General features: G+C 27.5%; 1 protein-coding gene across 2 annotated transcripts; it reads right to left on the bottom strand.

Annotated features, from left to right (window-relative positions):
* Nucleotides 1-71: 71 nt before the first annotated feature.
* On the bottom strand, nt 72-27269 carry LOC107456071 (pre-mRNA processing factor 5). 2 transcript variants are annotated; one of them, XM_016073834.3, is made up of 18 exons: nt 27027-27269; nt 24354-24518; nt 22908-23139; nt 22228-22536; nt 21953-22012; nt 20781-20882; nt 20019-20187; nt 18133-18253; nt 17481-17656; nt 15636-15836; nt 15470-15552; nt 10887-11279; nt 9296-9399; nt 6678-6840; nt 4322-4702; nt 2935-3123; nt 1743-1934; nt 72-181 (listed from the first exon to the last, which is right to left on the bottom strand). In XM_016073834.3, exons 1-18 carry the CDS (start codon nt 27038-27040, stop codon nt 134-136), a joined length of 3102 nt encoding a protein of 1033 aa, XP_015929320.1. In that variant the 5' UTR covers nt 27041-27269; the 3' UTR covers nt 72-133. The 2 variants fall into 2 exon arrangements, with proteins under 2 accessions (XP_015929320.1, XP_015929321.1); XM_016073835.3 differs by having other exon boundaries at nt 24354-24515; nt 27027-27225.
* Nucleotides 27270-27476: the final 207 nt, after the last annotated feature.

Genomic DNA, 27476 nt, shown 5'->3' with positions numbered 1-27476 from the left:
TATATTATGAAAATCACATTATGTTAAAGCAAAGAAAAATCTTGACAAAAGGAAGAAAGTAAAATACAATGTTAAAAGAGTTAGTATGATTTTATTTTAATGATTTATACAAATAAAACATTGATGAATAACTTTACAGAACTTTATAGCGCCCTCTGTTGATGGGTTGATACGAATGTTGCTGAAAAAATACGAAGAAAAAGTTTCATACATTTGCAAAACACTACATAACATTAAAATGAAAATATTTTTAAAAGATATTAAATTTTTAACAAATACAATCTAAAGAAAGAAAATGAATATTTCATTTAAGAAAGTAAATTTAACTTTAAAACATCCAGCAGTACACGTAAAGCTTGTGAGTTCGAGGCATTTGCCAGTAATAACTGTCTGTATCCTTAAGAAATTAAATTGAACGACAGATTTAATTAATGACACAAGGTCCAGATTTGCTTCTACAGGCATCAAAGAAGCTGATAGTCATCACTTTTTCTTTCTTAATAATGTGGTAAGCAGTTGTGATTTAAGCCTACACAGAGATAAACATAAACTAAAATATGATTTTCTTAATTCTGCTGCAGGGAATGAAAAAGTTTAAAGGATGATAAGTAATCAATCACTTGTAAACATAATCTATGATTGCATTTAATCAATTTCTTGTAATTTTAATTACACGTCATGATGTAATCATAAATAAGTTAATTATATGTTCAATAAATAAAAAAAAAAACATTAAATAAGTTATTTATTAAAATTGTGACTAATTAAATAAATCTGTAAAATAAAATATTAAACAATGTGAGTATTGCTATTATTAATTAGCATTTTATATTACATAACACAAGCATGTGACCCAACTAGTAAAAAAATTCTAAAACAGAATGGTAATCTGTAAGCATATTAATGAGTTAGGCCACAAGCTTAAATAGCATACCAGCTTTTTTTTTCTTTTTTAATTATTGTGAAAAACAAAATCTTTTTTGTCTCAAATATCACTGAATTCATTAAAAATACTAAAAACTAAGTCATATTATTAGATTTATTCATAGTAGCTTGTAATTTATAAACAAAATATTAACAACTTAGTTCCTTCAATTTTAGATAAATAAATCAAAAAAATATACATATAAAAATATTAATTTCAATACAATAAATAGTTAAAACTAAGTTGAACAGATAGAAAAAAAAATTATTGTAATATTAAAAAAAAAGACCAATTAAAAATGCAAAAAAGGTTGACTTTTTGCTATAAAAATGAATAAAGCAAAACAAGGTAGGGGGAGAAGCACAAAGAATAATGCATAAACAGACATACAATTTCGTGCAGAATCAATATCAAAATGAAGAATGAAAGAGGGAAACAAGGAGATGTAGAAGAATTATAAACAAGTTACAAGAAGGAAAATAGTAGGCTAATCCATAGGGGAAAGGAACAAGCTTTATCTTGATTGTCAGATAAAACAATGATGAGAAACAGATGAGATGAAACCCCAGGTGTTTCAAGAAGTAGAAATTTAAAGAAAATAGATATGTAAAACAATTGGAAAGGATGGGGTACTATAAAAGTCATTAAATAAATTTATCAGAATTTTTTAAATTATAAAAGATTACCAGAATTATAGAACAGAGTTTAATTTTTAGATTCTACAGCATGAAATCTAGGTTATATTTAATAAAATATAAAACTTAATATTATTACAAAAATACTGTTTGTGAAATAACAATAGAAGAAATTTTTTTACCATTTTTACAAGTTCTTCTTTAATTAGCCTAATAAACTCAGCCCTGGCTTTAGATACAGCTAATTCATTTGTACTTTCAATAGCTAAATACAGCTTACGATCCCCTTCCTTTGGTTCTTTTCCATTTGGATAATAAGTTCCCCTAACTGTAATACCAGCTTCAGAGTATTCACTAATCTGGGCAAGAGCTTCCTAAAAGTCAAAATCAAATATTTAATAATAAGAATTGCTAACCATTAAAAATAAATATAATTTTTTCAATAAATAGTTTTGAAATAAATAATTAAAATGAATAAAGAATTAATTAATCCATTAAAATTTCTGCAAGAGCCAAAGCAAAGGGTTGACAGGATATTAAAGGCATTACATATTTCTGAGCCGTTTAATTTTACTCAATTCTTACATTTATATTCAATCATCAAAGCCTTTTCTAGCCATTAACCTTTTGACACAGATGGCCTACAATTGTCCCATATATATATTTGACACACTAATTATAAGCAAAAATATATCTTGGTATTTTTTTAGTTATAAAAAACAGTCTAATATTTACTAAAAAAAATGTGTTATATTGTCGGAATTATTTTTGTATTAAAATATAAAATCGAAAAAAATAGTAGTTTAAAAAAATTTTTTCATTTATATACAAAAATCAATAATTAATTATCAATAATTGATTTTGAAAATTAAAGAAAATTCAATGATGAATATCTGTTTTTTTAGATCTAAGTGAGGGCAAATTTGAAAAATTGTTTGGAAGATTTTACCTTGAATGTAGAAAAAGACCACAGTGTTTCATACTGCATTTCATAACCATAAATTATTAAAATGTTAAATATAATATATTTCACTTATTTTGACCTAAATAAATACAAAATAAAGAAAAAAGTTTGAAAAATATGCATATAGATGCTTCTTCATATAGATGCAAACAAGCAGAAATAAAATTCTAAAAACTTTATAAAACCTCTTATTAAAACTCATAACACATTAAACATAAAAATTAAAGCTCATTACAAGTTTGCCATATATTTGTAATGTTTATTTTTCACCATATAATTTCAAACTTGATGTTCCTTATTCAATAGATTGTTTTAATTTTTGATAAATCACCCAATAATGGATATCTGGCTTTACTGAAAGACTAATGCTTTCCCATCACTATTTAACAAAAATTTGATCATTAACTTACTTTAGATGTAACTTTCCACCTGGCTTGCTGGGGAAAGTCGTTAATTTCCAATTCTTCTTCGTACTTTCGGAAGGTCTCTACAGCAGGTTCATCTTCTTTATCCTCCTCGTCTGCTTTAGGTTGGTAGTTGAGTTTTGCATGTAGTTTCTCAGCTCTTTGCTCTGCCAGAGTTTTAGCTTGTAATGCAGGCTGGAAAATTCAAATAAAATATTAAATTTAAACAACTATTCTTTTCAACTGTATATTTTACCAGCTTTTTCTATGGTTTTAAGGACATTCACTGAACAGATTAAAATACTTTTAAAACAAGATGATTTGGAATCAACATTAGGTACCTTTTGAAAATAAAGGGAAAAAACTATGGAAAATTAATGATGATGCTGTGCATGCGTCTTAGATAAATTATAATTTTGATGGGATAAAGGTTCCAGCAAACTTCAAATTACTGTCATATATTTAGCTGTTAATCAGTAATAAATATAATAATAAAACTAAATAATAAAAAAAGTTTATTTCATATGTTAACTTAAAATTAACCATAATGAGTTCTCATTATGGTTTATATAAAGCATAAAACACTTATATAATTATAATTCACTCATTATAATTTTATGATTTTTTTTGGGGGGGGGGGGAAAGGTGTAATATAAGCTAATATAATATATTAGTTTAGCTGCAATAAATAAAGTTTCGTTGATCACATACTAAAGTTTCCAATATATAACAAATATAAAAACTTACAGATTTAAAACAAATTGCTAATGCAAGTCTGTTATAAGAGGGTTCCACCAATTACTTGTTTTAAATTATTATACTAGATTATTATGCTATTGTTAAAAACTTAAAAAATAAAATTTTTGGCTCAACACTACTCTCACAATATTGATTAATAGTGCGTGAAATAATGCTATTGTTTAGGACATAAAAATTAACACTTTTGAGCAAATAAACTCATAATACATTGAAAATACAAGTAATTCTGCAAATTTTTTATTTAGAAATTACATAAATGTGTAAAAACATTTAAACTTTAAAAAAACATCACACTTCAAATTAAATAAAAACTTACAACAAGCCAGCACACATTATAAATACATTAAATAATATTTTTGTTCGATTTAGTTCATTTTTATCTTAATCAGTATTTTATCCATTAAAATCAGTGTAAAATATTGAGAAAAATAATCACGAGTATTAATTAATAGCATAAATTATAAAGGCAATAAAAAAAACTATACATTGTATTGATCCTAAAATAAATATTACATTGAAACAAAAGATATTATTAAAATATATAAATTAATTTTTAAAAAGTTAAGACTGAAAATCAGGAAGACACACTTTCAAGCTTTAGAAGTAAAACATTTTAAGATAATTAAAAACTTACAGTTATGACGGGAGTAGCTCCTAAATGTCCCTTCAATACAGCTTCTGCAGCTTGCTGAGCTTCAGCTCCAATATTTCTTTGTAAACTAATACGAGAAGCCAACTTTTTAGCCAGTTCCAGTTTCTCAGCACTGGCAATTCCTCCAGCAAGACCTGTAGCACCAGTGGGCAATATCGTTATCTCCTGCACTCGTTTCTTAGGGGCAAGCAAGGTTTCGATTTCTTTATCTATGTCAGCTTCTGCATCTTCATCATCAGAGTCTTGCAAACCTAGAGCAGCTTTTTGGAATTTTTTCTTTTCATTTGCAAGCTGAGCTTCAGCTTCATCGAATTTAAAACCTTTCCCAGAGAAACCGCTACTACTTTTCACCTTTTTACCTTCCTTTATGAAAATAAGAAGAGAAAAACATTAGTGCCAACTCTTTTCTTTTTAAATGCATAAAAGATATACAGAAAAACACTGTAGTACAGCATATAAAAATCAATATGAAAAATATTGCAAAGAATTTATAAGGATACTATAACCAGTGTTAATACCAAATTAAATAGTGAAATGTTCGCAATGATGTCAAATTAAATTTTAGAGAAAATACACTTTTTATAAAATTATTTTACAGCTCCCAAAGCATTTCAACCAAAGAAATTGCCTGAACGCAATACATGAACTACAATTACACACAAAAAAAAATCTGTTTTCGGGGTGCTGTTTATAAAATATTTCAAAATATTGAGAGACAATAAAATATGTACATTACATTTTTTTTATTACTGCATTTTTTTTTTTTTTTTTTTTTTTTTTCATTTTAACTCTATAACTACACATAATGACATTTCACATTTCTTACGATCATTCATTTTTGCTATACCTTACTTTAAGAATAAATAAGAAAAGCAAAAATACCAATCAAAGCAATTTTGATTTCAGTAATTTAAGATAAAACTTATAAATAAATTAAAAAATAAGTCAAGCATCGTATAGTTCTACTAAAAAAGGAAAATTTAAGAAATCACATTTTTTACTAAACTAATGACTTAAAGTAATAATTCTGTCAATAATTAAAAAAAGAAATTTTAATAATTTAATTTAAAAGCAATTATAAAAAATATTTTCATCAAACTCTGTTTTATTACCTTTTAAATAAATAAACAGTTCAAATTGAGTTGCACATAATAAAAACTTATCTTCGTTTTGTTAGTATATGAAATAGTATTACCTAAATGTATGATTTTATATTGACAAGTTTAATTTCAATAAAGTTACATATTTAGGCTCTTCAAATTTGTAAAAACAAATTGCAAAGATAAAAAATATTATTAACAAAATAAAAATTTGCGAAACAAGCTTTAAAAAAGTAAAAACTTACTACATGTTTTTTTTCTTCATAACTTTCCTTTTATTTTTATAATTTATTCATTTATTTATTTTAGTTAAAAAGAAATGTAGACTTAAAATAATAAATAAATAAAGAGGATAGTGAAACATAGAATTTAAAAAACTTTGAGACAAAAGAGAATGTTTAAACTCTAATGATAAGAATATATTTCAATAATTATAAAAAGAAATAATTACACTGTTCTGCTAGAAAACAATTTTATAAAGAATGTAATTTTAGAACATCTCTATTACCAATTATAAAGCTTTAATAATTTATACTTTTCTTTAAAAAAGGTAAAAAATAAAAAATAGCATAAAATAATTTGAAATAGTTAAAATATTCAATTAAATGAAAGTTGAGACACTGCCGGTAATAATTAGAGTAGCAATAAAATTGCTTGTGTAAATTAAATAATTTTTAATTATTTTAGAGTAAACAAAAGTAAATTATAACAGAACAACATTCATCTCCTTAAAAAAATTTCATATTCCTAATCATATACAGTCGGACCTGTTTACCTCGAATCTCGCGGTAAAGGCGAAAAACTTGAGATAAAGAGGTTTCAAGTTATACAGGTACTTTAAAAATTAAATTTAATTAAGAAATTCAATTGAAGTGCTTCAATCGTTTTTAGAAGTTTGTAAATCAATTATACCACATATACCTATTTACATAAAAAAAATTTAACATACCTTTAACACTGAAAATAATCTTTTTAAAGATTTTTGACGTCTAACCTTCTTTGCTTAGTACGTTGTTTTGGGCATTTGTGCTCGATTATTAGAAATTCGAAAAACAGAGGTTTTGAAGGGAAAAAAATTTTGAGATAGACAAGGAAAATATATTGATTTTAGATAGTAAATATAAGGAATTATAGAAATTTTGAGATATAGAGGTTTTCAAGATAAAGAGGTTTGAGATAAACAGGTTCAACTGTAATTGTAATGGAGAGAAGAAAGACTATAGATTCAAAGTACTTACTGCAGCTTGTTTGAGACAATATTCATCCCATAATTTCTGAAGATCTGGAGGAACAGTTGCTTGTGAGAGCTCTAATGCCTTAATAATATCTCCAGCATGGCGGCCTTGTTCTGATGTAAAGAACGTGTAAGCGTAGCCTTTATTACCAGCACGGCCAGTGCGCCTTGAAAATACAATGTTTATATAATAAATAAAATAGGAAAAATTAATTCAGAAAATAAAATAGGAAACAATTAATTCAATAAATAAAATACACATTTCCTCTGGCATGAAATATATAAGTATACAGAAATATCTAAAGCATAAAAATTTTCTTAGTACTAGTTTAGATTGAAACAGCTATAGAACAGGAGATTCAACCAAGCACTTTCAAACCTAAGGACAACTTATTGCTTTAACCTTTTGACGCTAATTGGACACCAGTGTCCCTTTTATATACATTTTTTCTGATCCTTTACTTATAACCAAAAATATATTTTGGTATTATTTAACTATAATAAACAGTCTAATAGTTATGAAAAAAAGTATGTTAGATTATTTGAATTATATTTGTAAAATATAAAATTGCTATATAATTTGTAATAATAAAAATTACTATAATATAAATAATAGTTTGAAAACATTTTTGATTCATTATTTAATAATTTATCAATAATTGATTTTGTAAATTAAAAAAATTTGAATGATGTATAACTGCCTCTCTTAATTCTAAATAACTTCAAATAAGTGCAAATTTGAAAAACTATTTTTTGGAAGATTTCAGAAAAAGCCACCAGTGTTTCATGCTACATTTCATAACCATAAATTATTAAAATGATAAATGTGATATTTTTCGCTTGTTTTGAATTAAATTAATAAAAAACAATGAAAAAAGTATGGAATATATGTTAAATGAAAATTTGGTATCAAAGGGTACACACCCACACACCCAATGAATGAAAACATGTATATACATGTGTCTACTACACATTAATTAAATTTGAATACCATAATAGTTGACCCATTAATATACTGTATAAAAGAGCAAAAATAAATAAGTCAAATATAACATTGAATATAAAATAGTGCTGTCATGCTTCCTAAAATATAGATAGTTAAGTAAAAGATAATCTTATTGTAGTTTCCAAAAGATAACTTATGAACAGGCATCAGTTCACAGGCTTCATTATTCGTTCGAAAAAGATTTAATAAACAACATTTACATTTAATTATTCACAAAGTGCATTTTGAGGCATCTACAAGGCACAGCGAGGTACCTATTTAATTATTCTGACAGCTCTAAACTCAGTTAAAAACGACAAATCCGTTTTTATATATTTTTCTAGACATCAATATTGCATGGACTAGATAAAAACGACCGAAGAGCCACAAGTGGTCTGCGGACTAGATGAAAACGACCGAAGAGGCACAAGTGGTCTGCGGACTAGATGAAAACGACCGAAGAGCCACAAGTGGGCTGCAGACTACCTGTTGAGAAACATTGACACAGGACAATGATATTATACAATTTTAGAGCTTTGGAATAATTATTAGACCAGAAATTTTCATTTGTTTTTAAATTATTCAGATCAGGAATTTTGAAACAGCAACAACATCCTGTTTTTGAATACTTCTAAGATGTTGATAACTATAACTGGAATTCATGAATTTCTTTATTTTAGTCAGCAAACTTCCCACAATAGTCCTAACTTCTGATTTTTCTTGCAATAAAATTTGTTTCAGATTGAAGTTCAACATTTAAAAAGTCGCAACCATTAATTTACAGGTTCAAACAAATCTAAAATAAAGTAACTTTGATAAAATATTCTAAAATATACTGTTCGTGAAACAGGTAAAAGAAGAATATTGCTCGGCTATCTATATTATTCAAAAGGCTTGTAAGATTAAGGGGAAGAAATGCCGTTTAGAAAAAAAAAATAGGTAACAGTCAAAAGTACTATTTTGCAACCTGCCATTCACACGACTAGCAAAATCTTACAATTATGTGGCATCTTATTATTTTTTCTGCAATCCAAAGTAAAATCAGCCTTAAAATTTTTAGAAGAAATAAAATTGTTGAGATCGTTTTTTTACTTGTAGTCTACAAGAGGTATAATAAACTATTTCAATAATGAACCATAATTCTTTTTCCTCACCATTATACATAAATTTAACTGCTTTTAAATACTTGTTAAATTTCTTGTTACTTAAAATTTAAAAATAAATTATTCAAAATAAGAGTTTTTAATAACATTTTTTAGACGGTATGCTCATTATTTTAAAAACATGCGTAAACATTTATGAAAAATAGTTTTCTCAATTTACTATTTAATAAAGCATATTTTATTAATTAACGAAAATTAAAAAATCCTAGATTTAGCTTCAAAAATATGTAGATTTAAAGGAGAGTAGTTGAACCCTAGAAATGTTGCACTGTGGATCATCTTTTCAAAATGAAAAAAAAAAAGAATACATTTACATTAAAAAAAACTACAACAACTTATATTTTGAAAAAAATCATGAGTAAGCCTTGAAAATAGTCTATTACACTTTTTAAAAATTTTACTTTATGCGAAGTAAACATTAAACTGTTAACTCTGTCCCAAACTTAGAATATTAAATAAAATGAAATTCCTTACCCACATCTGTGAACATAATCTTCATAATGATTGGGACAATCATAATTCACTACCAAAATCAAATGCTTGACATCCAATCCTCGAGCTGCAACAGATGTGGCTATCTAAATATTTGAAAATAGAAATATCAATTATGCAATTAACAAATTGTTCAAAGTTCCAACCATGGAGCAATCGTTGAGATAATATATATATAAAGCTGACCAAATCTTCATAACTCTTTTTAGTCCTGTAACTGACGCTACTTTGGTAAATTTGAAAAAAAAATGTCCCTGACCATCACAATTCATGCATTGAATAACATGAGGAAAACAAATATTTCTGCAGGAAAACAACTTACAACTAACCCTAATCTTAGAGTGAGGTCAATGGTTAAAAAGTTAGAACTTTTACTATTTTATTTGTTAGTATTTAATTTAAGGCATTGAAAAAGGAAGTTCAGGCAAACCAAGAGTAAGGCATAAAGTTTCAAATACTGAAAATAAAATTTCAAAACATCAAAATGAAAACAAATTATGAGAGGATAACTTTGGATTACGACACGGAGAAGTTCTCTTCTAATAATTTGCAAGAATTTTAATATTTCCAATTTTTTCATCAATTGAAACTTTGTAACATACTCTAGGTTAACCTGAACTCACTTCTACATTTTAAATGAGTTAATAAAGTGAAACAGAATTTGTGATGAAAAGCTATGAAAGAATTTGATGGATAGAGTCCCCTTGCACTATGCTGAATTTCGGAACAAGCTGAGCCAAACCTTTGCACCCGAATGTTCGCTAAAAGAGCCTAATCGAAGAGAGACAGACAGAGGATAAGAGATTAAAAGACAAGATATAAAATACCTATTCATATAAAGAATATATAAGAGCCCATTCAGATGTTCTTGTTTAGCCCAAAATTAAGACCATGAGTACGGTTAGCAATAAATAATATGTCAATTACGAGCCACAGTCATGATATTCACGTTTGGCATGAAATTAAACAAACAGCCTGACTCGTGATATTCAAGTTTGGCCTAAAATTTTCATCATGAGTCAGACTCGTGAAAATAGTGCAAGGGGTTAATGAGCTTATTAAATGTGAACTTTAAAAAAAAATTATTACATTTTTTTTGTGAAGTACAAAAAAAAAAAAAAATTCTTCCATTAATATAATCAATAAGTATTTTTTTCACCCTTCTTTTTCAATATTTTGTGAAATATTCAAGAAAAAGTTTTAAATTATTAAGTAAACAGAATCCTACCATTTATAACTATTAATAAATAATTCATTTCTGTTGAAAAATGTGTTGAAATTTCTCTAGATGCTAGTCACAATGCATTACTTGGAGAAAATGTCAAAAATATTTTAAATTTTTAGCAAAAAGTTTCGGCTATCAATAAATTATAACGAATACACACAACCAATTCAAAAAATTTACCCAATGCCTAAATTTTATAATATTTTTTTTTAGAATATCAAATAATATAGAAAAACAAAAACAAATTGCAATGGAAAAAAAAATTCTTTTTAGAAAAAACAAAGATAAGCAAATAAATACCTTGATTAAATATTTTGATAGAAAAAAAATTATCAATCTTCTACTTACTAAAACACTAATTTTCCCAGCTTTGAAATCACATATTGTTGAGTCTCGATCAAACTGGTCTATACCACCATGCAGAGCCATACAATTGTAAGAGGCTTTAATGAGATCCTTTAACAACATATCAGCATTTTCTTGTTTATCTACAAACACAAGTGCACTTCCCTGCTCTTGATAGTATCCTAAAAGTTCTAAAAGTTTCAAAAATTTCCCATCCTCCTCTATAACCACAGCATGTTGCTCAACCTCTTTGCAAACGACGCTGCGACCACCCACTTGCACCTCAACTGGCTTCGTTAAAATGCGACGCGCCAATGCTTCCATTTGTCGAGGAAAGGTTGCTGAAAACAGAACCGTTTGTCTGTCGGGTCGAGTGCTGTCTACTATTCTCATAACCTAAAAGGAATAACAGCACATTAAAACTTCGAATCAAATAATATTTTGCTGTTCATAAAAATGCATTAGAAAAATCAATTTTAAAAAAATTGCATATTTCTGAACATAAGCCCAGATTTTTTGAAAAATTTTTGAAAGATAAAATAGATAAAAATCACTTATAGTCAGTGGAATTCGCTAACGTTACAAAATTCCATATGGACTCAAAAAATAATTATAAATTGACTGAGCATTGACAATAGATTGTTAAATATCATGATATGGTACAAAAAAATACACAACATAATAGTTGAAAATAAAATGCCTGAAAATAACATAACATGAATAGGAAATGAATATATTTTTTTAATCTGCATGCTCACCAACATTTGGTTAAGTGAATATAATACAAAAAAGTCACATCAAAGAAATAGACTTAAAAGGCTGGGGTAGTGCAAGAGGAAAGTTAAAAATGTTACCCACAAAGATAGCATGTCTTATTTTTTTATGTTGGCTTATATATGGGTTTTGAATTTTAGGTCAAAAAAAAAAAAAAACACTCAGTTTATGCACTGATATGCTGGCATTCCAAATTATACCATACATTTTTATTAAAAAAAATAATAGCTTTGCAATTAAAAAAGATTATATTGATACAGCATAATTTGAATTGCATGGATGGCCAACCTATAGCGGAGTTTTAACAATGGCACGCCAAGCCGTCTTGAAAATTCACAAAATATCACTTTTTTCAAATCCTTATAAACCTGCTCTGTACGAGACAGGATATATAACAGCACCAGAAACAACACTGCTGGTTTACAATATAATTATGAGGTAAGTCAGCCAAAAGCATAGTCGAAGGACATTGTAGGTTTAGGTCATAATTTATATATAAGAATGTTTTCCATTATGAATATAATAAAATCAAAATGTTATTTGACATGAACTGATATGCATTTAAGACACTTAATTTTGTTAGCAAATTTAAGAATTGAACCTAATACTAATATAGATGACTAGGTAAAAAAACATAGCAAGTTAGACTGTTTAACAATTACTGAATTAAATATGTCTAGTTACTTTATACATAACCTTTAAAAATGTTTACTAACAATAAAATCTAAGTTTTAGTTTTATTTAATTCATAATCATATTTTTTTAAATATCCACACTACAGTCTCACAAATTGAAAAAATGCACTATTTGCTTCAAAATGCTTCCAATTTTTTTTTTTTTTTTTCAATATTGTTGGAAAAGTTGGAAGTGGCATGGATGATTTTTTTCGACAGATAGTATAACTATTCTCAGAAATGTTGGCCCTCTATGGTTGAAAGAGTTAAACAATTGAGAGGTTTGTTTCAAGAAAGTAAGTACCAATTATTCACAAATTGTTGCCCAGAAAAGAAATAAAAAAAGTTTTACATAGGTTTTCCCACACTATTTACCTCATAGAATATTACTTTTTTTCCAGTTTATTGTTGCACAAATTGTAAATGAAATGCATTTTAAAAAATTTTGAAAGATTTGAACTTAACTAGTTCTAGCACTAAGCCTCTCAATTCAAAATGTACTAATATTTATTATGTATAATTATATTGTATTGGAAATTATATATTTATTAATACAAAAACATCTCATCTATTACCTATTAAAAAATAGGAAAAGTTTTAAATATTGGTGCCTCGCAAGTCCAACCAATTCCTCTTTTAAAAAATTCTGTTATAATAGTAAAAAAACATTTCACAGTATGTAAATTGAGGTTTGGAATATGTAAAAAAAAAAGAGTGTTAGATGAAGTAATATACTAAAGACTTATGAGAATCAAATTTGATATGTCGCTCAAACTTAATTTTTTTTTTTTCCTTTTCTTCTTTTTGAAAGGTGTTTGACAATGATTTACGCTGCCTGCCTCAAATTATCATTTCACAGCTATAGCTCGTAAGATAAGCCATAAAAAAATCTTTAATAAATAAAAAAGAGTATTGGCCGAATAAAAATAGATTCTAAAAGACTACTTAAAATCAATTTTTATGGACAACTCAAATTTAATTACATACTTATTTTTTATTCATTTTTTAGGGGACTCAACAGAATTTGATTTACACTGCCTTCCTTGATTTGTAAGTTGTTTTACACTATTGGTATGTAAGATAATAAAATAATAAAATAAGATAATAAAAAATTTTCATTAAAATAATGAATTAAAACTTTGGTATATAGTAAACACTACTTAGAACCAATATTTTTTTTTTGAAACTCTAATATTTTATTTTTTTTTTCATTATTCTTTTTGGAGAAGCTTAACAGGATTTTTTTTTACACTGCTTGTTTTTTTTAAATTTTATTTCACAACAATAGTTGGTAAATGTTATTTCACAACAATAGTATATAACAGGGATGAGAGTAGTCAGAAAGTAAAAAAGAGGAAATCCAAATATATATATATATATATAAATCGCACTTTTTTTTGTCAAATTTTTGTTTAATCTTGTAATCCATGTGATTATAAATCCCGATATGAGGCTTTTAAATCACGTGAATATGAAACTCCACATCGAACTTAAAAAATGCGAAAATACAAATCATGATGCGTAATTTTTAGATCAAGATGCATACTTTTAAAATCGCGCGATATTACAACCGCAAAAACGAATCACGACATTGGATTTTAAGCTCGCGTAGCTACATAGAGTTTTAAAAGCTCGTAAATACAAATCGCGATATTGGTTTTTTAAATCTCGTAAATAAGAATCGCAATGTACAATATTTAAATCGCCTGAATAAGAATCGCAACGTTCAACTTTTAAATCAGGTAAATACGAAAATCGATGTTTGATAATAAAATCGCGATTTTAAAAATGCAAAAATACAAAACACGATATTAGATTTTTAAATCTCGTAAATACGAGTCATAATGTACGATATTTAAAAAGCGTAAATAAGAATTGCAATGCGCAACTTTTAAATCAGGTAAATACGAAAATCGATGATTGATATTAAAATCGCGTGAATAAAAATCGAGATATTTGCAGAGTCTGGACTTGGGATTTCTAAAAGGCTTGTTTGAATTGTTTTTTGTTTACACAATAAATAAAAATTTACAAGATTAATTGAATGAGCAAATAAATATTTTCACCGCAAATCCACCTCTATTTTTTTTCGCTTTTTTTGTTTGCTTTCTCTCCAGAATACAAGAAGCAGCGACGTCTAAATTACGAAAATACGAGCTATCCCGCCGACGGATAAAAAATACGGAAAATCTTATTTTCTGTGCGTGAAATCGGAGAAAATAGCTAATATAAGTAAACATGCGGAAGGATTAGCAGCTAGGACGTAGTTTGAATTTTCTGTTTTTCTTTGAAAATCGTAAATAAATATAATAATTTGACTTCAACGACTGAATTTTTTTTAAAAAAAAAGGGATATTTATAAATAAATAAAAAATAAAAAAACGAAACTTTTAAAGAATCTGAGTTTTTGATAAAAAGGCTGAAATTCGAGAGACAAAAGCGAAAAAAATCTCATCCCTGTATAAAGGTCAACCAGTTTTATCCCAAGGAAATGATTTTTAGAGAAACTTCAGAGGGAGGAAAAGGGACTTCAATAATTTCCCTCCGCGGAAAATTAAATTCCTCATAAAATATTTTAACCTGTGCAAAAAAAAAATTTCAGCGGAATCTAGCGGGAAAAATGAAAAAATCTGAAAAAAAGCGGAAATCCGCGAATCCGCGGAAGAATCTCATCCCTGATATAAATTTTGTATATTTGAACAAATTTCTTAATTTCATTTACAAGAACAGGGATGCACAACCATTTTCAAGCAATGAGCCATAAAGACTACAAAATATAGTATTGGGGGCCCAACATTAACATAATGCTACAATAATAAAAATGAGGGGAATATTTAGATTTTGTTTCAAAGTAATATGACTAAGTTACAACACATGCATAAATAATCTTTTTCTGATGTGCAGATAATTAAATAAATTAAATTTAAAGAAATATACTTATCATATTACGAAGCAAATTATAAATTTATAGTCATAGAACAAAAAAGGTAGTTTAAATTTACATTCACTCTAAAAGTTAAGTTTCACTATTATTCAGAAAAAAAAATTGTTACTAATACAGTATCAGATTAATGGGCAAATTTCTTAGAATATTTTTTCTACACTTTACCATTGATTCAGCTTAAAGTTTTACATTACCTGAGGTTCAAAACCCATATCAAACATCCGATCTGCTTCATCCAAGACTATATATGTACAGCGTTTCAGATTCGTAACACGCCCTGCGGATAAATAAAACTTATTCAGTCAAAAATTCCATTTTAATACATATTTGTTAAATAAATATAATGAATTAAGAGCATACCACTGTTGGCCGCCAGCATATCAATCATGCGACCGGGAGTACAAACTATAACTTCAGCTCCTCTTTTCAACTCTGCTATTTGTTCCGAGATACCAGTGCCACCATACACACAAACTACTCTCAAGGAGAGAGCTTTGGCAAACTTTTTGCATTCCTTCGTGATTTGCATAGCTAATTCTCTTGTTGGGGTCATTATCACAGCTGGAAAAAAATTATACTTTTACGATAATAAATAATTAAACAGTTTTGAAAATGCAATCAACAGACAGAGAAAAACGTTTAATTTTAAAAAAAAATTTAATTAATTTTTATTTTAAAAAGTATAAAATTTTTAATATCCAACTTTAATTTAAAGCAAATTTTTACAGCAAAAGTTAGCAATTAAGACTTACGTAGGTAGTTTTATACTTATGTAAGTACAGTAGAGAACCGATTATCCGGAATGATGGGGACCATCGCGATTCCGGATAACTGATTTTTCCGGTTTTCTGAATCGCTACAAAATGCCGTTTTTTTTAATGTTTATAAAACGAAACTAAAAAATTATTTTGAAATAGTTTTAGAAATAATAAAAAATTATAAATAATAATACACTTAAGTTTAAATAAGGAAAGAAATTATGAAATAAAAATTATATACAGGCTTATATATCTTATTAATGTTATTTTTAACATTAATAACATATATAAGCTATTTGTGCTTATGTGAGATTCGTCTACAAACGGCTTTTGATCCGTCCTCTAAATCAGTAACTTAACTTAAGAGACTAATCAGTAACTAAACAGTAACTAAACTTAAGAGAGAAAAAATTGACCATCAAAAAGTGCCTGCCAATGATAAAATTTATATTGTTTCTTAACTAAAAATGTTTTTTAAAAATACAGATTATGAAAAACTTTAACACTTTTAATTTTAAAATTAAACTATTTAGAGAAAAAAATTACATCAGCATTTTCATATTGTGCTTTTTAACAAGAATGCTAATTATTGTGTAAGCTTATGCTCAAACAAAAATTTGACATGAACTACTAAAAATATATATAGAAAAAGCAAATATACAAAAAATAAATATATGTTAACCAATACTAAATCATTCAGAGATACAAATGATGTCAGCATTTTCATATTGTGCTTTTTAACAAAAATGCTAATTATTGTGCAAGCTTTTGATCAAACAAACAAAAAATATGTATACATAAATTAATAAAAATTAATAACCTTAAATTAAAATTTTAAAAAAAATTAAGTAATTTTGAAAAATTTTATTTATGTTAAAACTTCATATTTTTATTCTGAAAAATAAATTATATTAAAAATTTTATCAACTAACTTAAAAAACTTCATATTTTATTAATAATTATGGATATAATTACCAGGATATGTGCAGAAATATTCAATAGCTTTGAAAATTAAAGAAATTATCTCAAAAAAATTATCAAATCAATTTTTTTCATTTAAAAAGTTTTAAAGAATTAGATTATAAAGTATTCCAAACCTTTTATTCCTAAAATTATAAGCATCCATATTCACTAACTAAGGTTACTGTCAGAGCATCTTTAGATATGAGATTTGTCCCCCCGATTTTATTTTTAAAAAAAAAGGAAAATGAAAAAAAAAAAGAATTATTTATTTAAATGCGAAATTTATAGAAAGAAAATTTGCAGCCATATTATGAAAAATTATTAAAACTATTAACATAAATAAATATATAAAAGATCATTTAATCTTTAAATTATTAAGATAAAGATTGTAAAAAAATATTAATATGAGAGCAAAAAGTTTTTTAAAAAATTATTAATAAGAGAAGAACATTATAAAAAAAAAAAAAAAAAATTCACTTATTACCAATAGGGCCATCTTCAGACTCTAATGTAGGTTGATCTAAAATATGACGAAACATTGGTAACAAGAAGGCTAATGTTTTACCAGAACCTGTTTTTGCAATCCCAATCATATCTCTACCAGACATGACACATGGTATAGCTTGGGCTTGAATTGGAGTCGGTTTCTCATAGTTATGTCTATAAATAAAATAAATTATATAACCTTCAATAAGCATAGGAATTTACAGTTCGTTCACTGTGAGTTGGCACTTGGCTCTACCTCCTCAGGCGCTAAGTTCATTTCAGCGGAGGAGTAAGAGAAACATTTCCGTGCTTGAAATTGAGGCTAACCTTAACGTGCGGCAAACACAAACAGTGAATTCTTTTTCAGTCACTTACTTCGCTTTGTCATCTGCTATTAAACTTTTCACTAGCTAATTAAATATACTATAAATTTAAAATCCGCTGTTTTACAGCAAAATGTCTCAAAAAAAGACAAACTATAAAGATTGCCAAATAGCTACCTTCCTTGTTCAGGATTGTTCACATCCTTCTCCCAAAAATAGTATCGTTGGATACCACACGATGAAGGCGGAGTCAAGTGCCAACTCCTGGTAAACAATCTATAGCTACATTCACTAGTACTGATAAAAAAAAATTTAAAAAAGTCTTACTTTTTTAGTACTTCCATAACTTTTTTACTCACACCACATTGAGCCCAATTTTTAATAGGTTTAGGACAACCTTTTCCTTTAACTTTGATTCCTTCCAGCTCATCTCTCAAGGTTTCAACTTCTGAAAATAATAAATATATACACATATATACATTAGTCTTATAATAAGAAAAAGGTATGTAGATACCAGAGCTCAAAAAGTCTATAAATTTGTAAATGACTTGCCGCACATGTTAAACTACAATTTACATGCCAGTATGAAACTTTTAAACGGCCAAACATTTTAACAAGAAATATTTACAGAGTAAAAGAAATAACCAAGTTTTCCAATGAATTTAAGAAAATAACCAATTTAAGAAGGAAAAAAAAAATCTAATATTAAACTTATCACTAAATAATCTTTGTAACTTTCTAGATAGACAAAGCAAAATTTCAAAAGAATATTAAGAGGAATTGAATTATAAAAGAAACTTTACATATTAAAAAAATAACTTGCTCTAAAATTGTAAAATTTTATAAAAAATTTGAACTGATCTCAAGTAAGAGTAAGTTTAATGTCATTTTTGTGTTTTGCTTTTGCAATAACATAATAATGGGGTCATACTTATTATTAATGGAATAAACTTGAGTAGGAAGATAAAAAAAAAGAATAAAGCAACTTAGGATCATAAATTTTTATTTTCAAAAATTTCAAAAGAATATTAAGAGGAATTGAATTATAAAAGAAACTTTACATATTAAAAAAATAACTTGCTCTAAAATTGTTAAATTTTATAAAAAATTTGAACTGATCTCAAGTAAGAGTATTGAGTTTGATGTCATTTTTGTGTTTTGCTTTCACAGTACATAATAATTGGGTCATACTTATTATTAATGAAAATAAACTTGAGTAGGGAGATAAAAAAGAATAAGCTAACTTAGGATGATAAATTTTTATTTCTATAATTGAATTCAGAAACATTTAGGTCATTTTAAAAATAATTTGGTTTGTTTGTTTTTTTTCCCTTGAACTTTGGTACTGTTTATCTGACCCATCCTGCATTTTTTGTCAATTTTCATCAAAATTTAAAGGATTATGTTTACAGGATAAAATTCAAAATCCTATAAATACAGGACAAAAAAAAATCAATATAAGCATAGTTGTTTTTCCAAAGAATTAAGCCGAGGTAAAGAATTAGCAAGAATTAAATGAAGATTAAAAAACTCTATCTCAATATTTGAAAGGCATTTGTGAGTATCTTGAATAACAGCACAAAATAGCCATATCACAGCTGTTAACAACCTGATCAACATGATGAAAATTACTAATACTACATCTGATTTGAACAAAATTAGGAATGATTGATAAACGCTTGCCATTATAAAAAAAACATAGAGCATAACCATAGAGAGTGATTAAGAAAAAGCGCACAGAGTAAACACAACTCTATAATGAGTTGGAATAAATCTTGGCCACAGTGGTTTGTTCTGTTTTTCATCTTTATTTTTAATTTAAGTTTTATTTTTTTATTTACTTTTACCCCCATTGGCTGAAGTGGTTTTTCTAGTTTCTTTTTTTACCTTTATTTTTCATAGACAAATTTATGTTTTATGTAATATTTCAGAAGCAATTTTGTTTCTTCTCAGTCATATCTGTCAAGTGTTGAGAATAGGCGTCTACGTTTGAGCGTTTGAACATGCCAACTTTTATTTTTGAAGCCAATGAAGTTTTTAATTAAGTAATATCTCACAGTTCAGATTCTTTGGATATTTACTTAATAATTTAAGCTTATTTACAACAAATTTATTTTTAAATGTAATCTATATTGCAAATTTGGAATTTTTAGAAAGCATAATTTACACTTATATCAGAATAGTTTTAGAACAGAGAGGAAAAATGAACAAACCTTCCATAGTCATTTTGGCTAACTCAGGCACTTCGACGTAAAAGTTTTTTCTGAATGGCTGGTAAGTTACATCTTCTTTGGTAACAGTTAACAATTTTTTAGCTTTATTCCCACCCTGAAGATTGGACATTGCATTCTGAAGTTCATCTGTTTCCTCTTCAGAGGAATACTGAAATAAAAAAGAAAGAATTTTAAAACAGTTGTTCCACAATTAACTGTAAGTCTCATTTCATTAACATAAAAAAGATAATGGTTTAAAACTATTTCTCAGTATTGTGCCTGCTTTTTTAATAGATAGAAAATTATATGATGGGATACTTCATTAACAAAAGGACAAAAAATCATTTGCTGTAATCAACATAAAATTTATAAAACTAATTTAATCCTTATTTTTTTTAAAAAAAAGATGGCTACTAATTTAATTTGGGCAAAAACAACTAGTTTCACCCTATGTTATTCAATAAACAAACCTATAGAATAAAAATTTTTACAATTAGCTCAATGGCAACAGTAAAATGAATTTACCTTTCTCAATTTCTCTGTTTAAGTCTCTATGATTAAGGCAATTATGAGTAGGTTACATAACAAAAGAAAATTAACATAACAATCAGCATTTAAAATATAATGATCCTATGCTAAATTAAACTAACTAAACTTTTAACAAAAAGTTAAAGTTAAAAAAAAAACATACATTTATATTTCAGCATAAAAATATTCAAACAATGTTTTGTGAAACCACTAAAGTGATTTTTCAAAGCATACCTCTAAGGCATCTTGGTCTTGCTCCATCAGCTCTCCTTTGGATTTTGCATCTTTCTTCTTCGCCATCCCAACAATCATTGTCACTCTTCCACCTGCTTTATCCTAAAGAAAGTATAGACTATGATTAAATATTTTAAAACATATAAGGGGTTTATGAAGTAATGTCAGTGTCTCAATCAAAAAACATCTATGAATCTGATTAGTACACGCATTAAAAAGTTTCAACATGCACTCTTCCTGAGTCGATACATTTATTGAAGCGAGGATTATAGGCATTGGAGGATTCGTTACAGAAAGTTCTTTGGAGCCTTTTACAGAATCAATGTGAAAACAGATTTTGATGTAAGTAATAATTAGACGGGTTAAACAACAAATTTAATTAAACAAAATAAGTACAAAAGTAACATCTCGGACACACCTTTCCTATGCCTAAAACAAAAGTTAACAGTTCTGGTACCTTTTTCCCTCTCAGGGAAAAAGTTTAATCATTCTCCCCTTCAATTAGAATTTTTGCTTTTGCTCTGAATCTCACTATGCGACTTTGTCAATTGTACTGAAATAATATTCTTTCATGAATACTAAAGAACAGAAATAAATATTAGTCTGTCAGAGTCACTTCAAGACTGTAAAACGCCTTTTGGTCCAAGAAGCGAGTCACAAATAAGTTTCCAACCAATCCAATTATCTAGATTATTGGGGTTATTGCCATTAAATGGACATTCTGATGATGTTCAGTCATACATTTCAAATTTTTGTTGAAGGAGTTCGTTGAAGGTATTCAAGTAAGAGCTTCAAGAACTCAGCTCTTCGGATTTTTAAAAAAATGCTTTGTGTTGATGCGTGCATGGTATTCTAATAATTAACATCATCTAGTGCCATCTAATAATTAACACACATAATTAACACCAAATACCAGCTTGAAGAGGAGACAAAAACAAGTCTTACAAAATGCCTATCCTTACTGTCCAGATGGTTGGAGATGATTGAATCACTAAGCATGCATTTCAAATGATTCCGTTCTGAGTATGCGGCAATGTGTATATTTGCATCTCAATAAAATCACTGACATTACTTTAAGGGAAAAAACCTTTATAATTAGAAAATCTAACATACTGTTGAAAAAAGTAGGCTCAGAATAATTATAAATTGTACAAAAACTTAAAGACTATTACCTCCCCATCTTCTTTTTTCAGATTAGCTGGTCTTAACTGTTTCACTTCTTCTTGTATACCCTAAAAAAATGAATAGTTAAATTGTTAATAATCCAAACTTTTGAAGAAGAACCACATAAAGATGTTTTACTAACTTAAGAGTTACATGTTCACACTTTAAAAAATATAGATAAATAAAGTGAATGAGGAAAATAGGAAGATCAATAAAACAAGTAAATGAGTCAGTTAAAAATATAATTTTCATTTTATTAAAATATAAGTAACTAAATTATTACCTGCATGAAAGCATCCAAAGGATCAACATCATCTTCAGGCACTTCCATTTTTTCTTGTTCCTCTTGTTTAATTTCTTTCTTTTCTGGTTTCTCATCACTTTCAGGTTTTTCAGTCTCTACAGGAGGAGGAGGAAGATCTTCATCATCATCATCTTCTAAAGTCCATTTCTTAACAGAAGGCAACACTATATTAGTAGTAGGGTTAGCAACACCGTCGGCAATCTCTTTCTTTTTACGTTCTGCTCTCCACTTCTCAATTCTTTCTCGCCGCTTTTGCATTTCCAATTCAAGCTGTTTATTTTGTGCCTCCTATTAAAAAACAATTTTTTAAACAATACTTTAAATTAAGAAAAAGTTGATTTTTGAGAATACGCTATTCTGTTGCTCAATAGAATTAGACTTTTCAGTCATCTTTTAAGTAACTAACTATTTTACAGCAAAAGATTATATGTTGAGCAAATTATATTTACAAGCTCATTTTATCAAATTTCTTACATAAAATATGCAGATTTTACCAACACTTTATAATAGCCTTAAAGATATTCATCGTAATAATATTTAATTTTTATTAACAAAACATATTGAGTAAAAAAAATAATTGTCTTAAACAGCATTTAAGACACTTTTGTCTTGAACAAACTTCACATTGTTAAAAGAAGTTGAGAATATAAATTTAATACCTTATCCAATAATTCAAATTTTAACTCGCCAAGATCTTCAACTTTCTCATCTTCTTTCCGTTTATCTTCTTTATCCTTCTTCGACGAGCGATCTCTGGAACTGCGTCGATCCCTTCTATCTCGACTACGGCTTCTTTCACGACGATCGCGTGATCGAGACCTTCTATCCCTGCCACGAGAACGTGAGCGGCGTCTACGATCCCTTTCCCTGTCTCTTGACCTACTTCTAGACCTGAAACAAAAAGCCATATTTTAAAAACTAATCATGCATAATTGTGGGTATTAATGTCCCTGGCCTACAAAGGGTTGTTGAGGAAATCCTTTACTTAAATTTAAAAACTTGAGGGACTTGGTGTGTCTTGTCTCGTGTGCTTTGTACGAAACCTAGGGTCAACTACACTCCCACAAGTTTTTACGTCTCTTCCAATTTGCATAGTGCTGGCAATCAATCATGCATATGATTAATTGAAAACAATTTTAAATTGCAAAAATGTAAAAAAATTTCATTTTTTCAAAAAATTTTGAAAATTTGGGCCTTTTTATTTTTTTGAGGAGAGTTGGCAGCTACAGTTTATATAATGAATATTAGTTACGAAAGTCCAATGCTAGAATAGCAGACAAAAAAAAATCACAAACATTCTTAAAATGCACTTTTGTAATGTGAGTTCTAGCACAAAACAATAGACAAAAAATGAAGATTAAATCAAAAAATCACAAACTGATATTTAGAAAAGAGAATATCGGCAACGCACTATAGAACTTTGGTAACGGAATGCATCAGTTCGCTAAAGATTTTAGCAATTTTGATATTTCTTTAACTTATAATAATTTTACAATTATTCAATATTTTTAGACAATTTATCTGAAAAAAGATAACGATATGACAATACAGACAAAGAAATAACAAAATCGCTCAGACGCATTTGTATTGCGTTTCTAGGATTGCTACTTGTTTAAAATTTTCTCATTAATCTAGATCTTAAAAAAATTTAATTTCGACTTAAAACTGCTAAATAGAGTAATAATAAAACTGCTATATTACAGTGCCTGAGAAAAAACTGTTTCACTAATTTGTTTGTTAGATTTTCACAATGCTTCTGGGGACCCACAAAATTTTTATAAATATCATGGAATCCCCGTACTAAAAATTTCAGAAACATTTGAACCTGTCTGGTATGGAGATTTAAACCTGAAGTGATAGTGATATTTATCATCATTATGTTATGAAGTAATTTATATAGAACTCTGATGCTCTTTTAATGAAACTACTCACATGTTTTTGTGTGTCGGTGGGAATCCTGACTTTGATTTTTTTATACATGTTGTGGATGGTTTTTATATTTTAGTTTCATTATCATAATACCAATATAGTTGCTTCATCATGCTAAAATTTCCTTTTATTTAAACATTGGTACCTGCTTTCTTATACAGGAAACATATATATACCTTCGACGCTCTCGTGAGCGGGAACGTCTGAATCTTTCGGGTGTTCTTGATCTTCTATCACGACTTCTAGGTCTTCGGTCCCTGCTTCGACTTCGCCTTCTGCGAACCCTGTCTAAACTACCAGAAGAACTACGAGACCTACTTCGAGATCGCCTGCGATATCTGCTGCAATAAAGAATAAATCGAACATTAAGCTTTTACCTATTATAAAAGTAATATTTTCTAAAAAATTAAACATAAGACCTAATGAAACTATCTTATGCACAACTGAAAACTTAAAATTAAACACGCATACCAGATATTGAGAAGTCATATAAGCTTTAGCTTAACAAAAAAAAAAATTTTTTAAATTTATGTGAACTGAATAACTAGTAACTGATGATTGCAGAAAGTAAATATTTTACCTGAATGATATTAAAAGTGCTAAATACCTGAAACCACTTGGTAGTATTTTAAAAACAAATTTATTAAAGTGTAGTGTATCCAATGCAAACGATGAAACTCTTCACTCGTTTTAAAAAATTATATCTTTCAATGTAAATTAATAAATTTTAAAAAATGCACACATTCTTTAATATAACTTTATTTGAGTAATTCTTTTACTCCTGAAAATTAATTATTCAGTTTGAGGGATTAATATAACATTTTTAAAAACTTTTTTATTTGATTTCCCAGTCAACTAATTCTCCAAAGTTTGTTTCAATAAAAAAGAACAGAATTAGATTTTGTTGATGTAGCTGAATATTTTTTTCTAGGTCACATCGTTATAACAAATTATTGAACAACGCTCTTTATTGTTGAGGTGTCCATTGATAAATTATAATATAAGTATTCCTCATCTTCTTGGGCACTACAGCCTATGACAAGCCAAGGCCGTCCCAATAAGTTTTAGCCATCTTGAACTATAATATAAGTGTTAGTAGACTATTAAAAATATTACACACATAACAGTTTATTTACGAATTCAACATTTATAAAATATAGAGACCGCTGTGATTGTGAAATCACAGTGGGATGCACCCTATTCAGAACTGGTAGCTGATGATCTAGACAAGGGTGCGCCCTCACAGCATAAATTGATAAATTCTTACCAACCACTAAAATTAACTTGGACAACAACAGATATTACTTTTTTTGTTACTTACTTCACATTATTTTATCAAAAGAATGAAAAAATCCTATTTTTTCTCAACTTTATTTTAGCATGAATTAAGATATTACGCTTAAAAGAGACATCATCCATATACACATTGTTACAAATTTTATAGGTGTTCATCAACTATTTAAAAAAAACTTTAAACCAAAAAGGTTCTAAAAAAGAATTACCGATAACCTAAACACACTCGAACTACAATTTCTCATCTGCGAGAAAGAGTTTTGTGGCTGTATGTAAAGTGTGTCCAGATCCTCAAATTCATAGTTATTTTGAATAAGCCTGAGAAAATACTAATGTTGACCTGAGATTGGACATAAGAGTTGACAGGTCTGATATTTACAAGTACATAAAAAGTTAAAGGTTTTTTAAAAAAAATTAGCCGTACTACATATCAGAATGAAATAATTTAGTCTTTTCAGATAATAAAAAAATATAGTATATCATTTCCTGCTAAAACCTAAATTTGGCAGTTGGATGTAGATTTTTCAGCATTTGTTAACTTTTCTATGGTATTTTAAAACTAATTTTTATAATCCTGAGTTTTTCCTGAAGCATAACAAACAGTTTTAAATGTAAACCAATAGTGAAATTAAGTCAAAATAACACTACTTTATGACACACTGGAATTGCACAATGGAATATTAGCAATGGACTAGGAAGCATCCCAGAGGATAATCTAAGGACATGTCATCTCAATTTTGATCATCTGTGGAAAGGGTGGCTCCCCTGCTTTAGTAATCCAACAACCTGTGCATAAAGTTTAACATTTTATGATAGATTAGTTTAACGGAGATCACTACAACACAAGTACATGATCCTATAATAGATAGATCAACAACCAATTCACTGACCACTGCAAGTGATGCTCAACTTTGGTGATCTACTAGAAACTATGTCTTACAATCTGCCTACTGTGGAACAAAGACTGAATATAACTCGTAAGTGCAAAAAATATATACAATTTTTCTTCAAATTATAATAATTTTAAACATATTAGTAAAATTGGTACTTATCCATTTTTCCAGTGCAAATGAAAAAAATAGAAAAATTCAACAAGCTTTTTTTTTCTCTTTTTTTAATAAATGAAAAATTTAAATAATAAAATAGCTGAATGTATTTGTGCAAGCTAAAAGATAAGTACTGTTTAACTTTAACAAAAGATTAAAATGTGTTCTATAACTTATTTGTAAAGCTTTTCTTTTCCTATATCGTATATGTTTTAAATTATCAAATGTGAAACTAATCATTGTAAAATTGCTTCAAAATTCAAGGATCCAGTTAAATATTGTTACATTAGATATTAAAAAAAATTATTTTAATAGAAAAAGCTAAAATTGAACATAGAAATAACTAGAAATAAACGTTAATATATACTGCAATAACACAAGAAAAAAAATGACTAAAGAGACATTTAAATGTAATCCTTTAATACTAATTTGTAGTCACAAAAGGAACAATTCTTCAAAAATTTAGAATAATTACGTCAATGAAAAATATGAATTTAAATCAACACCAACCTGTCTCTCGCCATTACTTTGAAAAATTAACAAATTTATGGATGTATAAGCAGCTATTACTTAGATACTACATGGAAACATTTTTGGAAAAATTTCTTTTTTTTTCTACTTAAATTTACTTTAACTTTTCTTTTAACACTAATTTAGTGTTGTTTACAAAAATTCATTCACTTTACTGGATACGGCTTTTCTTTTCACTTCGTTTCAAAAAAGCCACTACTTAACAACATATTTCTCTTTTTAGTAGCAATCAGTATTGTTTATAGAGGGCAGCAGCTTCCAAAATCTGAAGTTGAATCAAAACTAGTTTCCATGGTAACCCATGGATGTTATCGTTTTTATTATATTTCATAAATCGCATTTTCCTAACACATATGATTTCTTTTGAAGAATTTAACATACAGAAAGCAAAAATAAAAATGGAAGTCTTTGGATATTACTGTTCGAGAC

Source organism: Parasteatoda tepidariorum, chromosome 3 (genome assembly GCF_043381705.1).
Source record: "Parasteatoda tepidariorum isolate YZ-2023 chromosome 3, CAS_Ptep_4.0, whole genome shotgun sequence".
Taxonomy (NCBI): domain Eukaryota; kingdom Metazoa; phylum Arthropoda; class Arachnida; order Araneae; family Theridiidae; genus Parasteatoda; species Parasteatoda tepidariorum.
This window is presented reverse-complemented; position numbering and strand designations above follow the sequence as displayed.